General features: G+C 48.5%; 1 protein-coding gene across 2 annotated transcripts; it reads left to right on the top strand.

Moving 5' to 3' along the window:
• The first annotated feature begins 1,666 nt into the window (after positions 1-1,666).
• On the top strand, positions 1,667-19,709 carry LOC113955302 (cryptochrome DASH-like). 2 transcript variants are annotated; one of them, XM_027660628.1, is made up of 14 exons: positions 1,667-1,760; positions 1,869-2,041; positions 3,149-3,242; positions 3,531-3,661; positions 5,095-5,243; positions 6,083-6,171; positions 8,190-8,263; positions 9,891-9,980; positions 11,486-11,565; positions 12,836-12,895; positions 13,934-14,091; positions 16,900-17,019; positions 17,945-18,121; positions 19,345-19,709. In XM_027660628.1, exons 1-14 carry the CDS (start codon positions 1,704-1,706, stop codon positions 19,450-19,452), a joined length of 1,560 nt encoding a protein of 519 aa, XP_027516429.1. In that variant the 5' UTR covers positions 1,667-1,703; the 3' UTR covers positions 19,453-19,709. The 2 variants fall into 2 exon arrangements, with proteins under 2 accessions (XP_027516429.1, XP_027516428.1); XM_027660627.1 differs by lacking the exon at positions 19,345-19,709 and adding an exon at positions 18,915-19,123.
• Positions 19,710-20,491: the final 782 nt, after the last annotated feature.

The raw sequence follows: 20,491 nt of genomic DNA, 5'->3' as shown, positions 1-20,491 counted from the left end.
ACTTTTCTTTTACCAAACATGAGTCCTCTGGGATGATTCACTGGTTCTTAGTGGGCTGCAGCTGCTGAGCCAGGAAAAGGAGCCCTTGGTGCACAGAAAAGGAATCAGGAGATGATGTGTCATGTGGGTTACACAGAGAATCAGCATCACTTCCTACAGCCAGCCAGTGCAGACTGCATGCAGAGGACCTGCTGGTCTGGAGGAGATGGAAATGAAGCCAGGACTCCCCAGGACCCACTGGTACATCTTACCTCTGGTGAGCATCTAAGAGTCCATGTGCTTCCACCAAAAGCACCACTTCAGCAATTCAGGTACTGAAATGAGTAGCAGAAATTAATTTCTGTAAATCTGGATCTTCAGTCATCATCAGCTCCTTACTGCAACATTTTAACCCCCTTCTCCATTCTCTCACACCCCAGGAGAACCACTGGACTTACACAAGGGGAGCATGTGGCTGGAGACCTCTGAGCCAAGCATTTCATAGAATCATAGAATCGTTTAGATTGGAAAAGACCTCGAAGGTCATGGAGTCCAACCATTAACCCAGCACTGCCACATCCACCACTAAGCTGTGTCCCTGAGCACCACATTTACATCTGTTATCTGTTAAATCCCTCCAGGGATGGTGACTTCACCACTTCCCCGGGGCAGCCTGTTCCTGCGCTTGGTTTCCTCTTATGAGAGTAGCTGAATGAAAAAAAAGGATCCCGAGGGACAATTCAGTGAGTAAGGGATGTGTGATCACTGGTGTCTAATGTCAGCTTAAGGAAACTATAGGATGAGACAAAGCCTCTTCACTTCAGCCTCTTCTCTCAGTGGTGAGAACTAAATGCACTAATTATCGCTAATCTACAGCTCACTTATTGTCGGTCAGCAGGTGATGAGCTCTTTGCAAAGCCGGTTCCTGTGCCAGTGGCCATCCTATCGCAGCCTTGGCATTTGAAGGATAAACACTAACAACACTGTCAGAGCTGGGCGAGTGCTGCCTCTTGCAGAGGGTCGGTGTCACAGCGGCTGAGCCTCAGCACAACGGGGCCACGCTGCAACAGATCACAGAATCCCAGAATCAGCCAGGTTGGAAAAGACCTCTGAGATCATCGAGTCCAACCTGTGACCTAATACCATCCTGTCAACTAGACCATAGCACTGCTGCCACATCCAGTCTCTTCTCAAACACCTCCAGGGACGGTGACTCCACCACCTCCCTGGGCAGCCCATTCCAATGCCCAGTCACTCTCTCTGTAAAGAACTTCCTAACGACCAACCTAAACCTCCCCTGGTGCAGCTTAAGGCTGTGCCCTCTTGTCCTACTGCTGGTTGCCTGGGAGAAGAGACCGACCTCCACCCGGCTACAACCTCCTGATGCTGATGTGTGGAAGACAAAAGAGATTTTCGAGTTTAAAAAAAACCCACGCCAATTCAGCAATAAGTGCGCCCGGCCGGGGCAGGACTCCGGCGAGAGGAAAAGCGCTGGGATCCCGGAACGAGGGAAATGAGCTCGCCCCAGTCCCGCCGCCCTCCTGGGATGCGGGACGGGACGTGCCCGTCCCACGGGGATGCTGCGGGGGCGGACACAGGGAGCCGGGGGCAGGGCGGCTCCTCCCCGGCGGGGCGGGATGAAGGGGCCGGGAAGAGGGACGCAGAGCCGGACCGGGCGCAGGGCAGAGCCGAGCCGGGAGAGGCAGGACTAACCCCGAGGTACCATGTCGGGGGTGGTCATCTGCCTGCTGCGCTGCGACCTGCGCGCCCACGATAACCAGGTATGGGATTTTCCGTGGGGATAGCCCCGCTGGTGGGCAGGATGGGGAGAGATGCCCGCTGCATCCCGCCCCCGGCAGCTCTCACGGCCCTCTCTGTGTTTTTTCCAGGTGCTCCACTGGGCTCAGGATAACGCAGATTTCGTGATCCCTCTCTACTGCTTCGACCCGCGGCACTACCTGGGCACCCACTGCTTCGGCTTCCCCAAGACAGGGCCCCACCGGCTCCGTTTTTTGCTGGAAAGTGTGAAGGATCTAAGGGAAACGCTCAAGAAAAAAGGAAGGTGGTTGAGAAAGCACCGTGCAAGTAACACGTATATTTCTCTTTTCCAGCTCTTTTTCAACACATACCTGTGCTCTGAGTCAAATCATGTCCAGTGCTCCGAGCTCTGATGGTGGTTTATTTCTGAGAGCTACAGCCCTTCTGTTAGGTACAGCAAGGTCCCTTATGTAGCCACTGTTCAGATGGCTTGCTGTGGTGACTGCACAAGGAACAAAGAGCCATCCAGGCTGTGCCATGTGGGCTTTTGCCTTCTCGAAATCAGATACCACAGATGGGTGTCACCCTTGAGTGCTTTGTCCAGAGCCCTGACAACTGGAGACATGAATGGCAGCTTTTGAGATGTAGGCAATGACTGTGGCATGTCTCCTTTCTTGTCCCTAGGAGTTTTCCCTAGGAGCTGGCTTGAGACTGACCAACATGAATTCTGCCCTGTGAGACTGGAGAGTTACATCTGTTTATGCCCTGTCCCTCTAAACTCAGTCTGTGGTAGGCTGCACTGTGGTAAGGGGGTCTCCAGAGGAGCCTCCTTTATTATGCCTTTAGAACCATAGCTGAGGTAGACCAGGGCCTGAAGAATCCATTACCAGGTAACATCTGGCTTCGCTTAGCAAAAGATCATAGAGTCATAGAGCAGTTTGGGTTGGAAGGGACCTTTAAAGGTCATCTAGTCCAACCTCCTGCAATGAGCAGAGGCATCTTCAACCAGAACTGGTTCCTCATAGCCCTGCTCAATCTGACCTTGAATGTTTCCAGGGATGGGGCACCTCTCTGGGCAACCTGGACAAGTCGCATCAGCCAGCTCTTCAATCACTAGTGTGTGAGGATGAAGAGATTCACTTTTAGGTAACAGCCTGGCTTTGTGCCCAGTGATTCTCTCTAAGGCATCCAGAGTGTCAGAAATATGTTTGACACAAACTAAGCCCCAGAGGCTTACAAGCTCTGTTCACTGGCTCCTAAAAAATGCAGGCTAGTCAAATCCTGTCTATCTGCCTCCACACAGGGTCTGTACTCTGTAGAGAACTAGTCCATGGGCGCCTGCCTGGGCTCAGACAAGGACCTCCTGTACACATAAATAACAACAACTCAGGCCAATATTTTGTGTTTGTAGTACCCTGGTTGTGAGGAAGGGGAAGCCAGAAGATGTGGTCCGCGATCTGATTACTCAGCTGGGCTCTGTCAGCGCCGTGGCTTTCCACGAAGAGGTAAGGGAAATACTGAAGTGACATAGTTTAAAAGATAAAATTAGGTTGCAAAGGTTTCTTTCACAACCAAATGGTGGTGTTAACCTTGGGGAAACTGGATAGTTCCTGGGATGGGGATGGTGTAGGCTCTGGGTGGGAGTCCTTGATGGGGCAAGACTCAGAGACTGTGTGTGTGCATCCAAAGGGACGGAGCTAAATGTGGAGATGAGGGAGGAGGGCAGGACAAGGGACCAGGATCTGTGTGCACATGGCTGTGCAGCCCTGGCCTCACTATTTTGGTCTCCCTAGGCCACGCAAGAGGAACTGGATGTGGAGAAGGGGCTGTGCCAGGTGTGTAAGGAGCACGGGGTGAAGATTCAGACATTCTGGGCATCCACGCTGTATCATCGGGATGACCTTCCCTTCAGGCCTATTGCCAGGTGGGCTGCTCCATGGTGTCACTCACTCCTGCACTGTCCCACTTGTTTCTCACTCCAATGAACTCTTCAGGAGGGCTCCTAGTCATCTGGTCCCACAGAGAAGGGACCCATTAGTCCATCTGTGTTTATGGTGCATCGAGGGGAAGGGGCACATTCATCCCTCTGCACTAGCAGGATTTCCATTTCAATATCCATAAAGCCAAGGTGTGTGTTTGAGCATTTACTGAGGACTGATTTCTCTTTGCCCTTCCAGCAGTTTGGACCAGCACAGTCTGGTTACTCAGTCTGCAGTCCTCAAAATCCTTGTGACATAGAATCATAGAATTCTTTAGGTCAAAAAAGACCTTAAAGATCACCATTAACCCAGATCTGCCAAGCCCACCCCTAAACCTTATCCCTAAGTGCCACATCTACACTTTTAAATACATCCAGGGATGGTGACTCAACCACATCTCTGGGCGGCCTGTTGGATTCCTAATCACCCTTTCAGTGATTTCCCTAATATCCAATCTAAACCTCCCTGGCACAACTTGAGGCCATTTCCTCTGGTCCTGTGACTTGTTATCTGGGAGAAGAGACCGACCTTCCAGGCTACAACCTCCTTTCAGGCTGTAGGAATAAAGGAGCCTCCTTTTCTCCAGGCTGAGCCCCCCCAGCTTCCTCAGGTGCTCCTCACCAGACTTGTGCTCCAGACCCTTCCCCAGCTCCGTTCCCTTCTCTGGACATGCTCCAGCACCACAATGTCCTTCCTGTAGTGAGGGGCCCAGAACTGAACTCAGGATTTGAGGTGCCTCACCAGTGCCACGTACAGGGGGATGGTCACTGCACTGGTCCTGCTGGCCCACTATTGGTGACACTCCTGGGACACTGGCCTGGATTGCTCCATTACCCCTCTGACTGAATACATCTGCCTATGACAGCAGCCCTTTGCCTGTGGACTCTTTCATGGCTCCCTCAGTAGTCACATGGGGTGTAGTTGATGGAGTTTGAGTGATTGATGGTATTCTGTAGAAAATGTGTAAAACAGGGCAGAAGAGTCAGGCCATGAAAGTGCCTTTTTCTCTCCTTTGACTGAAAAGGCACCAGGAGGTTGCAGATTTTTACACTGAGGTCAGCCTTGTGTGTTAATCAGAAGTTAGGTGAGAGAAATCTGGCCCTCATGGACACACCTTAAATTGAAAAGGCACAATTTGCATCAGAAGCAGAAAGAAATTGGGCAAAGGACTGAATTCTGAAGGCTGCTAGCCCCGGGGGCATCTTCCTCTATTGTGCCTGGCAGGGTACAAATAGAGAGGTATCACAAACATGTGCTCTGCCCCAGGGGAGCGCAGCCTGGAATGCTAATCCTCCCCCTGTGGAAGGTGTGTGAGTGCTGTGTGCAGGGGCCGAGGAAACCACCCTGCAGAGACCTGACTGTGCTGTCACCTGTGCAGGTTGCCTGATGTCTACACCCATTTCCGAAGGGCGGTGGAATCTGAGGCGAAGGTCCCGCCAACCCTGCGGATGGCAGAGCAGCTAAAGCCTCTGGCTCCAGGGCTGGAAGAAGGGTGCATCCCTACAATGGAGGATTTCGGACAGAAGGGTAAGAAAGCTCAATTTGGCAGTTGCTCCCATGAAATCCTACCTAGATTCTGTTCTTAAAAATATCCTGCTTAGACCCGTTTTTAAAAACATGGTTTTGCAAAGTAAGTTGGCTGCTTCAGATTCCCAGGACACAGACATTCAGCCAAGGTGAAGTAGGCACCTGTACTGGCTGCACTTGAGATCTGGTGGTTAATATAAACCAAATATCTTGCACTGCACATCATATTCTCTCACAGAAAAGATGTCTCCTTGTAAATATGGAGAGGCAACTTGTGCTCAGGAGATAAATAAAAGAGAGGAGATTTACATTAGATATTAGGAAGAAATTCTTCCCTGTGAGGCTGGTGAGGCCCTGGCACAGGTTGCCCAGAGAAGATGTGGCTGCCCCATCCCTGGAAGTGTCTAAGGCCAGGTTGGAGAGAGCTTGGAGCAACCTTTTCTAGTGGAAGGTGTCCCTGCCCATGGCAGGGGATGGAATGAGATGATCTTTGAGGTCCATTCCAACCCAACCCATTTTGTGATTCTATGATTCTATGATATGTTTCTTTCTGAGAATCAAGACATGGAGGCAGTGGTTGCCCTTTCAACTGTAACTACACCTCTGCCCACTCATACAGCAAATCAAGGTAAATTCCCTGTGGAGGAGCTGCCCTGCAACTGGGTAAAAAACATCTTCTTAGTGCTTTTTAATATGTTTGATGTGACCCTTATTTTAAAAGAAGACCACACAATCTCTTATGTCCCAAAAGCAGACATTCCTACTGCTGAACATCCCTAGATTTTAAGCTTCCTACCTTTCCAAGGGGGGTGACAACATGATGGTGTTTTCTGTGGCAGATCCTGTGACTGATCCACGAACAGCCTTCCCCTGCAGTGGAGGAGAGACCCAGGCTTTAATGAGACTGCAATATTATTTTTGGGACACGGTAACTCTTGCATTTCCTTGCCTACATCCTCCCCCTTGTACACATGGCTGTGCGAGTGGGTGAGGCTGCAATTTCACTTCCTAACAATATTTCCTTAGCTCCTGTATAACACTTTGCAAAGCAGAGAAATAGCATTATTTCAGTTTTTCAGAGAGGCAAACTAGATCAAAAAGAAGTCATCCAGGAACTGGAAATGTATGCCAAATACTTAGGAACCTAGTTTAGTGGCCATCCCTCTGAAGTTCTTTTTTCCATTAATTTTTGGGAATTGGGACAAAATTTTTTAGCTCCTTTATCTCGATTTGCCTTTTCTCATGTCCCATGTCATCAGCAAAGTAGTTCCCCCATATTGGAGGAATGAAAAGTGGCCTGAAGGAGCTGCACTTGCAATTGGAATGAGGAACAACTAACCCAAACTCTGTCCATAGTTATAAATAGTTGGAGGTTCCTGTAGTCTGGTTTGAAAACTTGAAGCCAATAATTACAGCTGCTTCTTGCTCCCTTGCTTTGGTGGAGTGAAGCTGCTGCTGACTGCATTTTGTCTGTGCAGCCAGTTTTTGGACTTCTTCCTGGCCTAGCTTGAGGAACTGCCTTAAATTTGCCTTGTGTGAATTCAACGACACGTGTGCTGATTTACAACAGCATCAGACCCCACCAGCTTTGTGGATAAAGGGGGGAGCATCTCTCAGGCTGAGATGGGTTAGGAACTGTGCTGTGTCCAGTGCCTCAGGGCATCCTTTTGCTGTGCTGAGGAAGTTCCTGCATTCCTTTGCTGTTGGAGATCATTGTCCTGGTTTAACCCCAGGAGGCACAGCCCTAAGCAGCTGCTCCCTCAGTCCCTGCCAGTGGGATGGAGGAGAGATTCAGAAGGGTACAAGTTGAGAAAAGTTGTGGGTTGAGGTAAAGACAGTTAATTAGGGAAAGCAAAAGCTTTTTGCATAGGCAAAGCCGAGTAAGGATTCATTTAAAACTTCCCATCAGTGGGCAGGTGCTCAGCCATCCCCAGGAAAGCAGGGCTCTACCACGTGTAACAGTTACTTGGGAAGACAAACAGGCACCATTCCAAACATCCCCCTTTCCTCCTTACCCAGCTTTATGTGCTGAGCATTACATCCTGTGGTCTGGGATACCCCTTGAGCCAGTTGGGGTCAGCTGTCCTGGCTGTGTCCCCTCCCACCTCCTTGTGTACCCCCAGCCTACTCAGGGTGGGGTGGTGAGGGAGGCAGAAAGGGCTCTGAGGCTGTGTGAGCCCTGCTCAGCAATAATGAAAATACTGGTGTGCTGTCAGCACTGCTTTTAGCACAAATCCAAAACAGCCCCAGACCAGCTACAGTGGAGAAAATTAACTCCATCCCAGCCAAAATGAGCACAGGCATGCACAGCTTCTACTCTTGGTCAAGCATTAATACAACCAGTGCTGGAAAACCTGTTCCTTCTTTTTTTGTGATGCAAGTATTGTCTTCCCCAGTGAGGCAGAACAGGCCCTTAGCAATTGTAACCTGTGCAGTGAAGGGGATCAAGGAGAGATCTGGATTCCCTGTGTCCCCTGCACTGTCCATGGAGCGCTCAGGAAACGGAAGATGTGCACCCTGCTGTAAATGTGGGTTCCTGCAGCTGAGTGCAGGGAGCTGTCAGACTCAGGTTCTCAAACCCAAACAAGCAACTACATGGACAAGAGAGTTCCACTGGGGCTTGGAAGTGTGTTATTGATCCAGAGTCAGATGGGAATGGGCAGGGAGCAAGCACAACCAGGTGCACAGTGCTTGTGGAAGGAAACGTGCTCCAGGCTGAACCGGGGAGCACAGCTCGTGACACACATCCCACAGCTATAATGAAAACTGTTGGCCTGATTAATTCCTCTGCGCTGGAGGCAGGAATTTGGCAGCTGTGTAATCCTTGCAGGCAGCCATGAGAGGGAGCCCAGCCCTGCCAGATTGCTCTACCTCTAGAAGGAGAGAAAACATATTTAGCAGATTGTTTGTAAAGTGTTCAAACCTTTTGTTCTTTTGCTCACACAGAACCTGGTTGCGTCTTACAAGGTGTCTCGGAATGGGCTGGTGGGAATGGATTACTCAACCAAATTTGCACCATGGTAAAGATTTTTGTTGTAGAAAACTCCTTTTCTGCTCCCATCCCAAACTGATGTTACCTGTCTGCTGAGTGCTACTGGGTATGGGTAGGGGTCTGGGTGTGGTTCCTCGGGAACATTCTTGCAATTAGGAACTGCTGCACTGTAGCAGTACTGTGCCAAGAGCCCTGTGTGCTGGGACCACCAATGTGGGCAGGGCACAGGAGGGACTCACCACTTGCCTTTGGCTTCATGCTGTTTTGTGTGTGAGGGGTGGTTGGGAGCAGGCAGGGAAGCAGCACAGCTTCCATGTGTTGAGAGGGTTGTAGCAGAACTCGATCCAGTCCTGGTTTCCTGAATACTGTGGGACAAGTCACCTCACCTCACTGCCATTGTCTTCTTCTGTGGGTAGAAGAGACACTTCTGATTATTCCTATTGCAAAAGGATCTCTTCTTTGCTGACTCCTGGTTAGGTGGTTTAGTCTCTGATGCTAGAAGGGGCAAAGTTAATTCCAGACTGAAACTGCAGCAGCAGAATCCAGTTCAGCCTAAGCTCAGAGCATCTGGAGTGTTGTCCCGACAGAATTGTGATGTGAAACGGTTTTCTGAGGCTGTTACAGGTCAGGATTTCTTGTTTTCACCTAGCTTTGTGCTTTGATGGTTGCAGTGGATGGCTCCATCTGGTGGCACTTCGGAATTCCAGTCGGGATCCCAGGACTACTGAAGCTGCACAAGTTTACTTGTGGCTCCACTCGAGTTTTTCCAAGCTGGCCATTTTGCCCAGAGCAGACAGTCCAGATCTGCCTGCCTCAAAATGTTCCTCTGTCAGATAATCAAAATCAGAGTGGCTCAGATTGCAGCCAGTCAGTCCCATCTCATACTGGCCATTTCTAAGAGTCAGAACTGGTCAACAACTGAGGAAAAACTCTTCAGGCTCTTTCTTCCTGTTTTCCAGAATTCATCAGAACATCAAATGTTTCCACAAGCCATAGTGGAAATGGCAGTTAAATGCATTTCTAGGAAAATCAAGATAAAAGTTGTTCCTTAACCCCTGCGTGATGAGGTTGGAGTCTGGAAGCTCTTTCCTGTCTTGCACAGCACTTACTTGGAACAAATGGAAGGAGCCCAGTGGGTTGAAATGCCAGAGTGGGGTTTGATTCCCTAGGTTTCCTGCCCGGCCTCAGCTTTTCAGCAAGCCTTCTGTGGTTGCTCAGATAAGATGTTGAGGTTCTTCAGGAAAAGGAGCCCTGGCATATAATAAGGAGGTTTGTAGTGTAAGGACAGGTAGGACAGGTGATGCAGAGGTTGGCATTTGAGATCCACTTTGGGTTTGTCACTGGTGCACTAAGTCAGCAGCTGATCAAATCATTCAGGCAAAACTTGTCAAACTTGTGTGAAATGATTTGTCTCCGTAGCTTGGAGGCTCCTGTAACAGCCATATGCTGGGAAGGGGAGGATTTTGTTTCTTGGAATAGGATTCTCTCTCTTGAGGAGTTGCAAAGAAGTTGCAGAACTTGATTAAAGCCGTTTGGGGCAGAACTGCAAACCCAGCAAAACCTTTTAGGCAACAACTCAACACAAACCTGCCCCTCCACTCCCTCTGAGCTGTGAGTCCTGCATGGCATTCAGGACACAATTCCTCTGCTTTCAGGCTGGCACTGGGCTGCATCTCACCTCGATACATCTATGAGCAGATCCAGAAGTATGAAAGAGAGAGAACAGCAAATCAGAGCACATACTGGTATGTCCTTGCACCATCAGCATGTTGTTTTCTCTGAATGGGAAACCAGCATCTCACACACAGAAGAGTGATTTGTTAACTCCCCTTAATTAATGTTTGTTTTTCCTGTGCCTGCTGCCTGGTTCCTCTGGGTTGCACTGCAGTTCTGTTTCAGGATTTATTAATCTGCCTTTGACACTCAGAGGCTTTAGGCACTTTGCAAGTAGAGATTATGAATGCCAGTTGTCATTATTATTGCTGGGAAATTGTGGTTTATGATTTTTAAAAACGATCTCAGTAAATCAGCACCATCTGTCTCTGTATTGTTATTATGGGCTAGATGAGAAGGAAGAATGATTTACAAATAAAAGCTAAAGGGTTTCTCATGCCAAGGATACAAGCAGAGTTTCACCCCAAAGTCTCAGCAACTGTGTGACTTGTACAAATCACTCTCATGGAGGAGCAGGTCCATGTTAGAGCCTGGCCTAACACTAGGATGTTTTTTTCCCTGGATGGGAAAAAAAACCCAGAAAGTCTGTGCCAACTCTAGAACTGCATATTCATATTGGTTTGTTACATTTGCAATATATCAAACAGCACAGTGGTTGGTGAAGAGCAGGCGGAACGTTGCCAACAATTCTGGCCAAAATACTCAGTTTCATTAAACTTCAAACAACAGATAAAATATCAACACTCTTCAAGTGTGTATTTGAGGTTGTTTTTTTCTTAAAAGACAATTAAGAGAGGAAAGATTTCAAGAAATGAACATACTCATGTTTTTCCATCTAATACCAGCCTGCTGGCAGCTGGGGTGCCGTAGTGCTTTTAGTATTCTAAAGTGATTAATGATTATAAGAATGAATCTGTCAAGCTCTCAGGCACTGCAGACAATGGTACAGTAAAGTACAGGTCGTGGTGGCTGCACATGAGGGACTCCTTGAACCTCAGCATTATGACACCAGTTTTTAGCATTTGGGTAGTGTCTTGTTTTGTAATGAGATTTTCCAGAAAGATCTTATCAGCCTAAACATCAGGTGAGCAGAGTTTCCAGTATGCCAGAGAGCCGAAGCAGGCTTCAGAGCCTGAGGTGGGCCTGTCACCTGATCTCACGAGCTAGAGCACTATCAACCACTTTTGAAAGGTGTCTTCAAGTCCCTCACAAAGGTTATTGCTTAAATCAAGGCAAAGCTCTCAGGAATGTGCTGACACACTTGTTCATGAGGAAGTGTGAAGCTGAATCAGGCCCTCGCCCTGCTCTTTGGAGGATTGCATCCCGGTAGGGATGGGTGAAAAACACGTTTCCCGAAATTCTGCTCCTGCACTCGAGCTAAGGGAAGCTGCCCAGGTGATTCATGCAAAGTTTGCTTTCCCTGTAGTCATCCAGCTGCAAAGCCAGGTAAGTAGGCTTGGGAAAGAACTGTTATTGTGGGAAGGTCCGTGAAATTGTGGATAAATGATGGCTGCTGTGGAAGGAAAATCCCAATTCAGTAATTTCGTCTGACCCACAGTGACCCTTTGTGTTTCAGGGTCCTGTTTGAGCTGCTGTGGAGGGATTACTTTCGGTTTGTGGCCCTGAAGTACGGCAGGAGGATTTTCTCCCTGAGAGGTGTGTGTGGATCGCTCTATTTGGAGGGGAAAGGTGCAGTCTTACCACAGGGAAAGTAAGAGAATGGGCTGCTGCCATTAAGTTGTACAAATGTTCTTCTCAAAGCGGCGGTGTGACCACCATGGTGCTGAAGACTCTGCAGACACTGAGCCCCACACCTGATATGGGGAGGATTATTAACACACGTCTGTGGGAAACAGCAGAAAAATCAGTGAAGATGCTGTTTCCAGAGACATTGCACCTTTGGGTAGAACCCAGGCTCCAGGCTTGCCCACGTTCAGCAGAGAATCTGGGACAGAGCAGGAACTGACCCAGGAGTGTGAATCCCTAGAAACCAAATATTCTTTCTGCCTCACACTACATAGGAGTCAGAGTGAGATTCAGCTCCAGCCCCAGTGACTGATGTGCAAGAGTCTGCATCTGAACTGGGGGTCTGAACTCTCTATGCAACCACAAATATCCAGTCCATATGTCAGGAAAGCCTAAGAGGTGATGCCTGTGCTGGGTGAGCTGTTCTCCAGGTGATGTAGCTGCCCGTACCTAAGCAGAGAGCACTGCTTTTTATACCCTAGGTCAGATCCTGGCATCCAGCTGTGGCTGCAGAGGAACACATCTCCCTCAGGGCCTGTGTCACATCTACCAGGCCTGTGGGGCTGTTTTGATGGCACTGGAAGCCAGTGGTGAGCCTGACCTTGGACATCTGCAGCTAGAGCTGAGTTGTCCCTTCTGCCTCTCTTCCACTATATGGAAAGCTGTAATTGCCATTGGATCCGGCAAACATTAAATCATCTCCCTCATCTGTTCCTACCCCACTGCAGGGGCTTCTGCCAGGTAATTCTGGGTTTAGTATCTGCTACAGAAGCAGATTTCACATAAACGTTGTCCTGGAGTAAAAGGAAAATAGTAAAAGGAAAATAGTAAAAGGAAAAAGAAAATACTGTCTTGGGCCAGAGCACATCTCTTGCCACTTGTGAAGTCTGAGTTGGTTTTAATTAAAAAAAAAAAAAATAGAAAACGTCAACAAAAGAAATAATCAAAATCTGTTAGGGCTTGAGCATTGTCTGTATATAGAAGATACCCCTTTGCAACACCTGGAAGGAGGAATGGGTCGTCTCTAAACCCTTGCAGAAGGTTTTTTTATAATGGCACTGAGAGGATGAGCTTCACCCTAATGCCTTGTGTCAGCCAAGGTGCCTCAGGCTGTGTTGTTGTGTGAGCAATTGCCTGCGTCACTATTTCTTCATCAGCAGTTCATTATTTTTCTCAACAGGGCTTCAAAGTAAAGAGATACCCTGGAAAAAGGACCTTCAGCTCTTTGACTGTTGGAAAGGTCAGTAGAAACCGCAGGTTTGGCTGGGTGTGCTTTTGGTTTCCACGTGCCTGCGTGTTCACACGTGCCCTAACGCTGGCTGGGTCTCTGTAGGGAGCTGTCATTTCAACTGGCACCACTGGTGTATGAGGGTGTGTGCAGGATGCTTGGCTTCCCTTCCCAGACTGAGCACTGTACAGGAGCAGGAGCACAGGGTGTCATGAGTGGCCAGGTTCTGCAGTTAGGTTTTCCTGCCCAAGGGGGAGTGTTTATCACCTGCTGGTCCCTTCTGTTTAGTCACACAGAGGCTGACCAGCCCTTCTTATCAATGTTAGATTGCCATGCCTGCTACATTTGGTTCTTTGTTTGTTTTTGGTTACAAGGTTAAAGCAAACTTAGAAGGAACCACATCTTTTGTAATCCCACAGCCTTTTCTTTGGCTTTTATATTGTAACATGAATAGCAAGCATAAGATCTCAAAATTTAGGGAGATTAACAGATTGAAGCATCAGAATCAGTGAAATACATGCCTACATTTCTTTTTTCATGTTAGTGCCACGTGTATCCATTTGCACACAGGATACAATAAATCACGCAGACGCAATAAATCTTATTCTTAACAATAGACAAACTGTCTACTTTTCAGATACTAATCCTTGGAGATTTGTCCAGTACATCCCTCTATTAGTCACCTGTCAAGAATCTTTCTGTTCTTGGCCCATCTCACTGTTGTCTGTATATTCTACTCTGCAAAATTCCCTGCAATCCACCTGATTGTTTTTCCAGTCTGAGATTTTTCTGTACCGTTGTTTTTTGGTTTGGTTTTTTTTTTCCTTGCCAAAAATTCTCCTTATCTTAACTTTCATATGATTTCCCATTTAATTTCCAGTGGTTCTTAGTGGCTGCACTCCGGCTAAACCTCACTGAAATCCCACCCTGCTGCTGTGCACTGGCACCGTCTTTCCTGCTTGGAGGGCTGTGAATGCAGGGCCACCACAGGTTGGTTTAGGAGTGCCCAAAAATGTCCTCGTGTCCCAGCACTGTGTTTTGTCTCTGCAGAGGGCAAAACTGGGGTTCCTTTCGTGGATGCCAACATGAGAGAGCTGAGTGCCACGGGCTTCATGTCGAACAGAGGGCGGCAGAACGTCGCCAGCTTCCTCACCAAGGACCTGGGCCTGGACTGGAGGATGGGGGCAGAATGGTTTGAATACCTGCTGGTAAGACTGAACCCTTTGTGTACCCAGACTTGTTTGTGCTCCCAGCCCTGAGTGGAAGGCAGGAGGACAGCTCTGACTAACAAGGAAGGATACAGGAGATGATCATTAATTTTCAGGCTGATCTAAGTCCGTGTATGTGCTGCTTGCAGGGTATGAACTTCCCAAAGCTCGCATAAGTAAAGGGAATTTTGCCACAGTGAAGCTGCCATCAGCCAAGATGTAGCTGGGAAGTTTGCAATAATAGTTTCGATCCTCCATGCAGGGTTTTAGCCAGAGATCTGTCACACTTGAGAAAACTTTCAAAACATAAATTATGTTAACAATGCTCTGATTTGGCCACCCCAGAGGCTGGGGAGGAGGGCAGCCCAGAAATAGAACATAAAAAGAAATGTGTGCTGGCACAGCATCTTTGCATTGATTGCTGTGGACAGGGAAGACGTAGTCAAGAACAGGCAAGTATGGACAATAGCTGGATCAGCTTCCAGAGAGCTCCACCCTGGCTGGAGGCATCCCTCTTCATTCTGGTGAGTTACTGCCAACTGGAGCACCAATTCCTGTCTCATATATCAATCAGCAGCTGTGCAAGCTCAGTTAAATGGCTGGGTCACTTCTCTGACCTCAGTCCCCATAGATCCTTCTGGTACTGACTGAAAAAGGCCAAATACTCACGTCAGCCTCACATTAAAGATCTTGTGTGTGGGATACAAGAGGCTACTGGTGGTCAGGGAACTCTGCTCAGTAGGAGTGCTGAAGGGACAGAGAAAGCCCGCTTGCCTCGCCATTATCTGCAATTAAAGAGCTTTTTTTTGGTTAATGTAGATTTTTTTTTTTTTTTTTGAGCTTCCTTGGAGCTGGGCTCTGAGATGGCTTTGGCTTCAGAAGGAAGATCTAGGTGCTCTTCCCATGCCAGTCCTGTAAGTAGCAGTGGGCTGGCACAAAAACACTGTGCATGACTTCAGGATCCTCCAGAAGGGGTTTTGGTAGCTCCATTCAATGATGCTTCTCCAGATAAGAGCAAGAACCCTCCAGGTCCTATTCCATAAGTGAGAAAGACCTGAAAGGTCTCATACTAGAAGGATTCTCCCTGTGTTACCTACATTTATCCCTATAGACATGGATGTTACCAGCTTTGCTGGAAGCAGGATTTAGCACTCTGCATGGGCCCTTGCACCTCGGGAAGCCCCAGGTGCTGATGGCCACTGTAGGTTGGTGTGGCACAGGCTGATCCTTGTGCCCTTCTGTCCCATCCTTTCAGCTTGTGTCCAGCTCTGTTACTGTACTCTGATGGCATTCCCAGAGTAGCCTACAGGACACATCAGCTTGGTGGGGGAGACATGGCTGTAGGAGGGCAGAGGCCAGTACAGAGCTGAAATTGGTCTCACTTGCCTCTAAAAAGGGAAAGCAATGCCTGTTTCATCCCTGCTACTGCCAGCAAAGGCCCACCAAGTGTTTGTGTGTGCCATCCACACCAGACAGGCAGCGAGACCAATGCACAAGCTCTCTGCAACCCACTGAAGCCAGGGGAAAGGCCAGAGACCTCGTGTCCTGGACAGAGAATATCTCCGCTCTGACTTCATTGATTTCATTCCCAGGGTCAGGCCCCAAGGAAGGGCAGAGAAACAAACAGAAGAGAATGCCAGGAAGGGGCAAGGCTGAGGGGGAAATGAGCCTGCCTCCTCCAGTCCCCCTTGGATTTGCCCTTACCTCCCACACAGGCTTTCCTGCATGTTAATCACACAATCAGGCCTCCCATAGCATCTTTCTTCCCTTCATCTCACGGGCTGGAGGAAGTGCTGCTGGGAAGGGGAAGCCTGGAGCACAGGGAGCAAAGCTGGCTGCTGATCACCCTGACCCCGGCATTCAGGGTCTCTGCAGAGAAAGGGGAATTTGGCAGAGCCCGCTTCCTGTGCCTTCTGCCATCCAGGTGCATTGAGCTCCTCACTTGAAGGAGTGGCTGGGATTTTTGGAAAAATCCCTGTGTTGACTGGTTGTTGCTGTGACTGCAGTAAAGCAAGAACAGCACTGAGCCAGCTCTTTTTGCCATAGCTGCTGCTTTTGCAACACAGACACCCCTCCTAGGAATGCTCAGAGATCCCACACCCTCTTTGCTATCACTTCCACTCCCCTCCTGAGCTGGGTTGGAATTGTCCTACAGCTGGAAAGCTCTTGGTGTTGGATTTAAGCCATGCTGCCCAGCTGAAGAGCCCTTGGATTGGGCTATGTTATGCTCTCATTTGTGCCAGTTCCAGAAGCCTTGTTTCATTTTACAGGAGCATCCTTGAGAGCTTTTTATTTGCTTAGATGAGAAATAACTTGATGAGAGAAAAGTGGGAGAAAACTGCAGTGTTTGCATTGTTTGCATCTTTATACACACTGTCACGATTCTGTCAGTCTGTGGTGTCTGGGTAAGTGGCCAGGAAGGATTTTCTCTCATATTTGAAATGTTCTGGGCTGCTGCTGTTTCGGAATACGAGCACACAAAATCTAGGGCTTGTTGTTGTGAAGTCTGCCAGATGAGGGCAGAAAGAGAAGGATTTTCCTTGAAAAAGGGAAATCGAGAAAGAGATTTTGGTTAGACTTTTATAGATCTCACTGACTTAAGGACCATGAAGTGAAGTGATCTGGGAAGCTGATCCCAGGTGTAAAAAGCAGCCAGATGTCTGTACCTACAACCTGGGAGGGCTCTGACCACCCCAGAGTGATTGCCATTCAAGGAATTTTTCCCTTGAGCTAAGGGGTGGACGGGGAGAGAAGACTCACTGAGGGCCAGCCCAGCTCTTCTCACTGTTTTCTCCCTCTGTTCTCAAGGTGGATTACGATGTTTGTAGCAATTATGGCAACTGGTTATACAGCGCTGGCATTGGCAACGACCCACGGGACAACAGGAAGTTTAACGTGATTAAACAAGGCCTGGATTACGATGGGAATGTAAGTCTTGTTTGGCTGTTTTACAGTGAGCAGTGCAGTGAAGGACAGGTGGTATTTTCAGGGAGCAGAGGAGATCAATCTGCTGTGTGGCTACTGCTGCAAAAGCATTTCTGTGTCTCCTTGCCAACAGCCAGGCAGGTTCCTCGTTGTGCACAGGAAGATGTGACGCTGACAATCTGCTGCTGTCCCCAGGGAGGCTGGTGCTTCACACACCCTCCCTGCCCTGGTCTGTGTGTTCAGTGTTTCATCACCATTTCTTCTGGGTCACAGCTACATCCCATCAGTGCCTCACACAGATGTTTCCTCGAGCACAGAGCAGCTTCTTGGAGAACTCAGGAGGGACCAGAGAGACAGAGCTGCTCCTTGGGAGGTGCTGGAGAGTAGATTAAACCTGTGACTCCTCTAAGTGGTGGGAGCAGACAAATTGCTCACCTACTGGATTACCTGGCTTTTTGGCAGGCTTTACTATTGCCTGTTAACACTGTAGCCGGCAGGATTTGACAAGAAACCTGAAATTAGTCCTCTGAAGGGACACAGAAGTAAGAGTTCATAGGAGAGATTCAGGAACACAAGAATGTGCAGCTGAGCTAGTCATCCTAATTTCCTTCAGTCACTGGAAACTTCTTGGGAGTGACTTCATCACAGGATGTCCTAAACAGGACAGGTGAACAGTACCAAAAATGCACCTCTGTCTCCCTCCTCTGCCTGCAGAGTGATCCTGGGAGAACTCCAGCATCCAAGTCTCTCTTTAGGCACTAATGCAGGAGGGGCTAAGGGTTCTCAGAATTAACTGATGCTGTGCTATACCAGCTTCTCTACCTGGGAATCCAGCTTCTTTCTCTCTTTCCTGTTAAGAAACATCCTTGCTGGGAAGCACTTGGAGGTTGTTACTGAATGGATCCTGTCCCGTTGGTTCTGTTTGCAGGGGGATTACGTCCGGCTGTGGGTCCCAGAGCTACAGGGCATAAAGGGAGCAGATATCCACAGCCCTTGGGCACTGAGTAGTGCTGCTCTCTCCCAGGCAGGAGTAACTCTAGGCAAGACCTACCCACAGCCAGTTGTGACAGCCCCAGAGTGGAGCCGACACATCAGCCAGAGGCCTGTGAGTACTGGGAAGGTTGGGATGGGGTGGGAGGGCTCCAGGGGGGCTGCTCTGTGTCTGTAGGAATGTCTGTGAGTTCTGCTCTTCTCTCCCGGGTATAAAGGGAAAAATGGCTTTAATGCAAAGCCACGTTACCTCACAGCAGTGGTCCAGCTCTGCACAGGGACTCTGCAGCCAGGGTTATTTAGCTCTGTCTGTCCTACCTGCTGTGGTGAATGATGTAAATTTTAGCTGCTCTCTGTCCTATCAACCGTGTATAGTCAGCAGGGTTTAGCCAGAGCATGTCCTTCAGAGCATCCTTCCTGGCATCCCCACTGGCCAGCAGGGAGGGATGGGGAATCTCCAAGGCCTCCATAGCCTGACCACCCCCTGATGTAGGTGGACAGAAAGGAGCCAACTCACTGTCCTCTGTGTTCAGGAGGTGGAAAAAAACCCCAACTTCCTGCCATGCTTGAGTGAACCCAAACTGGAGTCAGAAGACCTGTAACTATGGGGACTGGCCCTTGCACTTTGCTTTTTGGGTGTATCTCCCCTTTAGAACAGGGACAGATTGAGATGCTGATCCTGCAGCATGTCAAGGCTTGTATCTGCTGCCTGGGCTGCTGCTCTTGGAGGAGTTGGGTGTGGAAGGAAATGGATGTAACCAATTCTTGTGTATTACAAGGAGTTTTCAGCATTTTGCCTTCCCCCTCTGCATTGTCCCTGCCTCCTCCCAGGTGAGGATATTTTGTGGAGGCTCAAATTTAGATGTCATACTATGTTCAGTGAAGAATGAAGCATGTCTCCGTTTCAGGTTTTAATCCCAAGGTGCAGTACCAAATTTTTCAGGCCAGATTCCTTTGCCAAGAGTGGAAAGTTTAGTGGAAGCAAAGCTTTCTGCTTCGGCCATGCTGTTGGAGGGCCTGGATTACTGACCTGGGATCAGAGAAGGCACTCTGTGAAGTAGCTCCTTAGTGAGACACTGGTTTGAGGCAGTGACGAAACTGGAAGCCAAAAAGCTCCTCTGCCAGGCAAGAGTTCCATTTTGATCAGCTTTTCCAGCTCACCTTACCAGAAACCCTGGTTTCCTAGAGCTGTGCCTGTCAGGCCTTCCTGCCTTTGTAGTGGACCTGGGGAGCAGAAGTGCCCTGTCCACGTTTTCCTGCATTTTAGCACTGCTTTGGGACCAGATTCACTCTGGAACATCAGTAAATCTCTCCCTGTTCATGTTTCATTTGCCACAGGGAGGGAGTCCCCATCCCAGGGGCAGGAGGGGACCTGCACAGGCTCCAGCGCAGCACAAGGACAGAGGGATAGATTTTTACTTCTCTCGCAAGAAAGATGTTTGCTGAAGGCTGGAGGAGCACTCAGCCAGAGGTTTCGCTGCTCAGGATGCCTGGATAATGGTTAATATCCTTGAAGAACCTATGATATGGGTCTGGCCACGGTAAAGTAACTTGGAATCTCCTGTCCAGTGTCCCCTGGGACACCCTCTGGATGTGGGTATTTGGAGGTTGTCTGTCAGCACCTCTTCTTACAAACTGGAGATGATGGTTTATGTGGCAGGTTTTTAGTCAGAACTGAACTTTCTTATGCTAATTTTTCATGTTTTTAAGCTTTAAAACAACAAATTGTTGTGCAATTAAAAGTTTTGCTAGCAGAATATTTTATTTTCCTGATTTCCACAGAGATCCACAGACAGAGGATATTCTTTTACCATTTCCCCTGCAATACTTTGGAGAATCAGTATGTTCCTCTTGAAAACTTCCCTGAAGTCTCACAGCACCCTGTTGCTTTTGGTGCCAGTCTGGAACCTGGAAAGTGCTCAGTTCACAGCCAAAAATTTGTTTTGTACTCGGTGTCAAAACAGTTTAAAATGGTTCCCTGGGCATTTTTATATAATTTTATTTTTATAATTTTATTTTTATGCAGAATGTTTTACTTGCTGGAAGAGTTTGAGAATTTGGAGATAGCAGTATTTGTGCTGTTGTGGAGCACTGTCACCTGAGGGGCAGCCCAGGTTCTCCCCACTTTGACCCCCAAAGATGGGATGTGGCTCTGGATTTATTACCACTAGGGATCCATTGGGTCTCTTTTGTAAAGAATAACTGTAATTCTGGAAAATCTCTGAATGCTCACTTGGGTAGATAAGTTCAGGTCTGGATGAGAAATGAATTTACATGTAACACAAAAGGAAGTTTTTCTGCCAAAAGGAGACAAACCAAGCGATTTTGAACACCCACCCTGGCAGGGCTGCATTAATAATCCCACTGCTTGTTGTATTAGGGGGCTGGGCAGGAATGTAGCCATCAGAGGATGATTTGGGGAAGAATAAAGTAAAACAGCTTTAGTGACAGCACTGCCCCCTCTGGCAGAAGTGTCTCCCCTGAC

This window comes from Corapipo altera, unplaced genomic scaffold (genome assembly GCF_003945725.1).
Source record: "Corapipo altera isolate COAL_440 unplaced genomic scaffold, ASM394572v1 126, whole genome shotgun sequence".
NCBI lineage: Eukaryota > Metazoa > Chordata > Aves > Passeriformes > Pipridae > Corapipo > Corapipo altera.
This window is presented reverse-complemented; position numbering and strand designations above follow the sequence as displayed.

Bases quoted from the DNA above. Each gene is read 5' to 3' on its own strand.
- LOC113955302 (XM_027660627.1), top strand. From the start codon at position 1,704: ATGTCGGGGGTGGTCATCTGCCTGCTGCGCTGCGACCTGCGCGCCCAC. The intron at 3,243-3,530 runs GTAAGGGAAATA...TGGTCTCCCTAG, and splicing joins CCGTGGCTTTCCACGAAGAG to GCCACGCAAGAGGAACTGGA. The intron at 11,566-12,835 runs GTGTGTGTGGAT...TTTTCTCAACAG, and splicing joins GAGGATTTTCTCCCTGAGAG to GGCTTCAAAGTAAAGAGATA.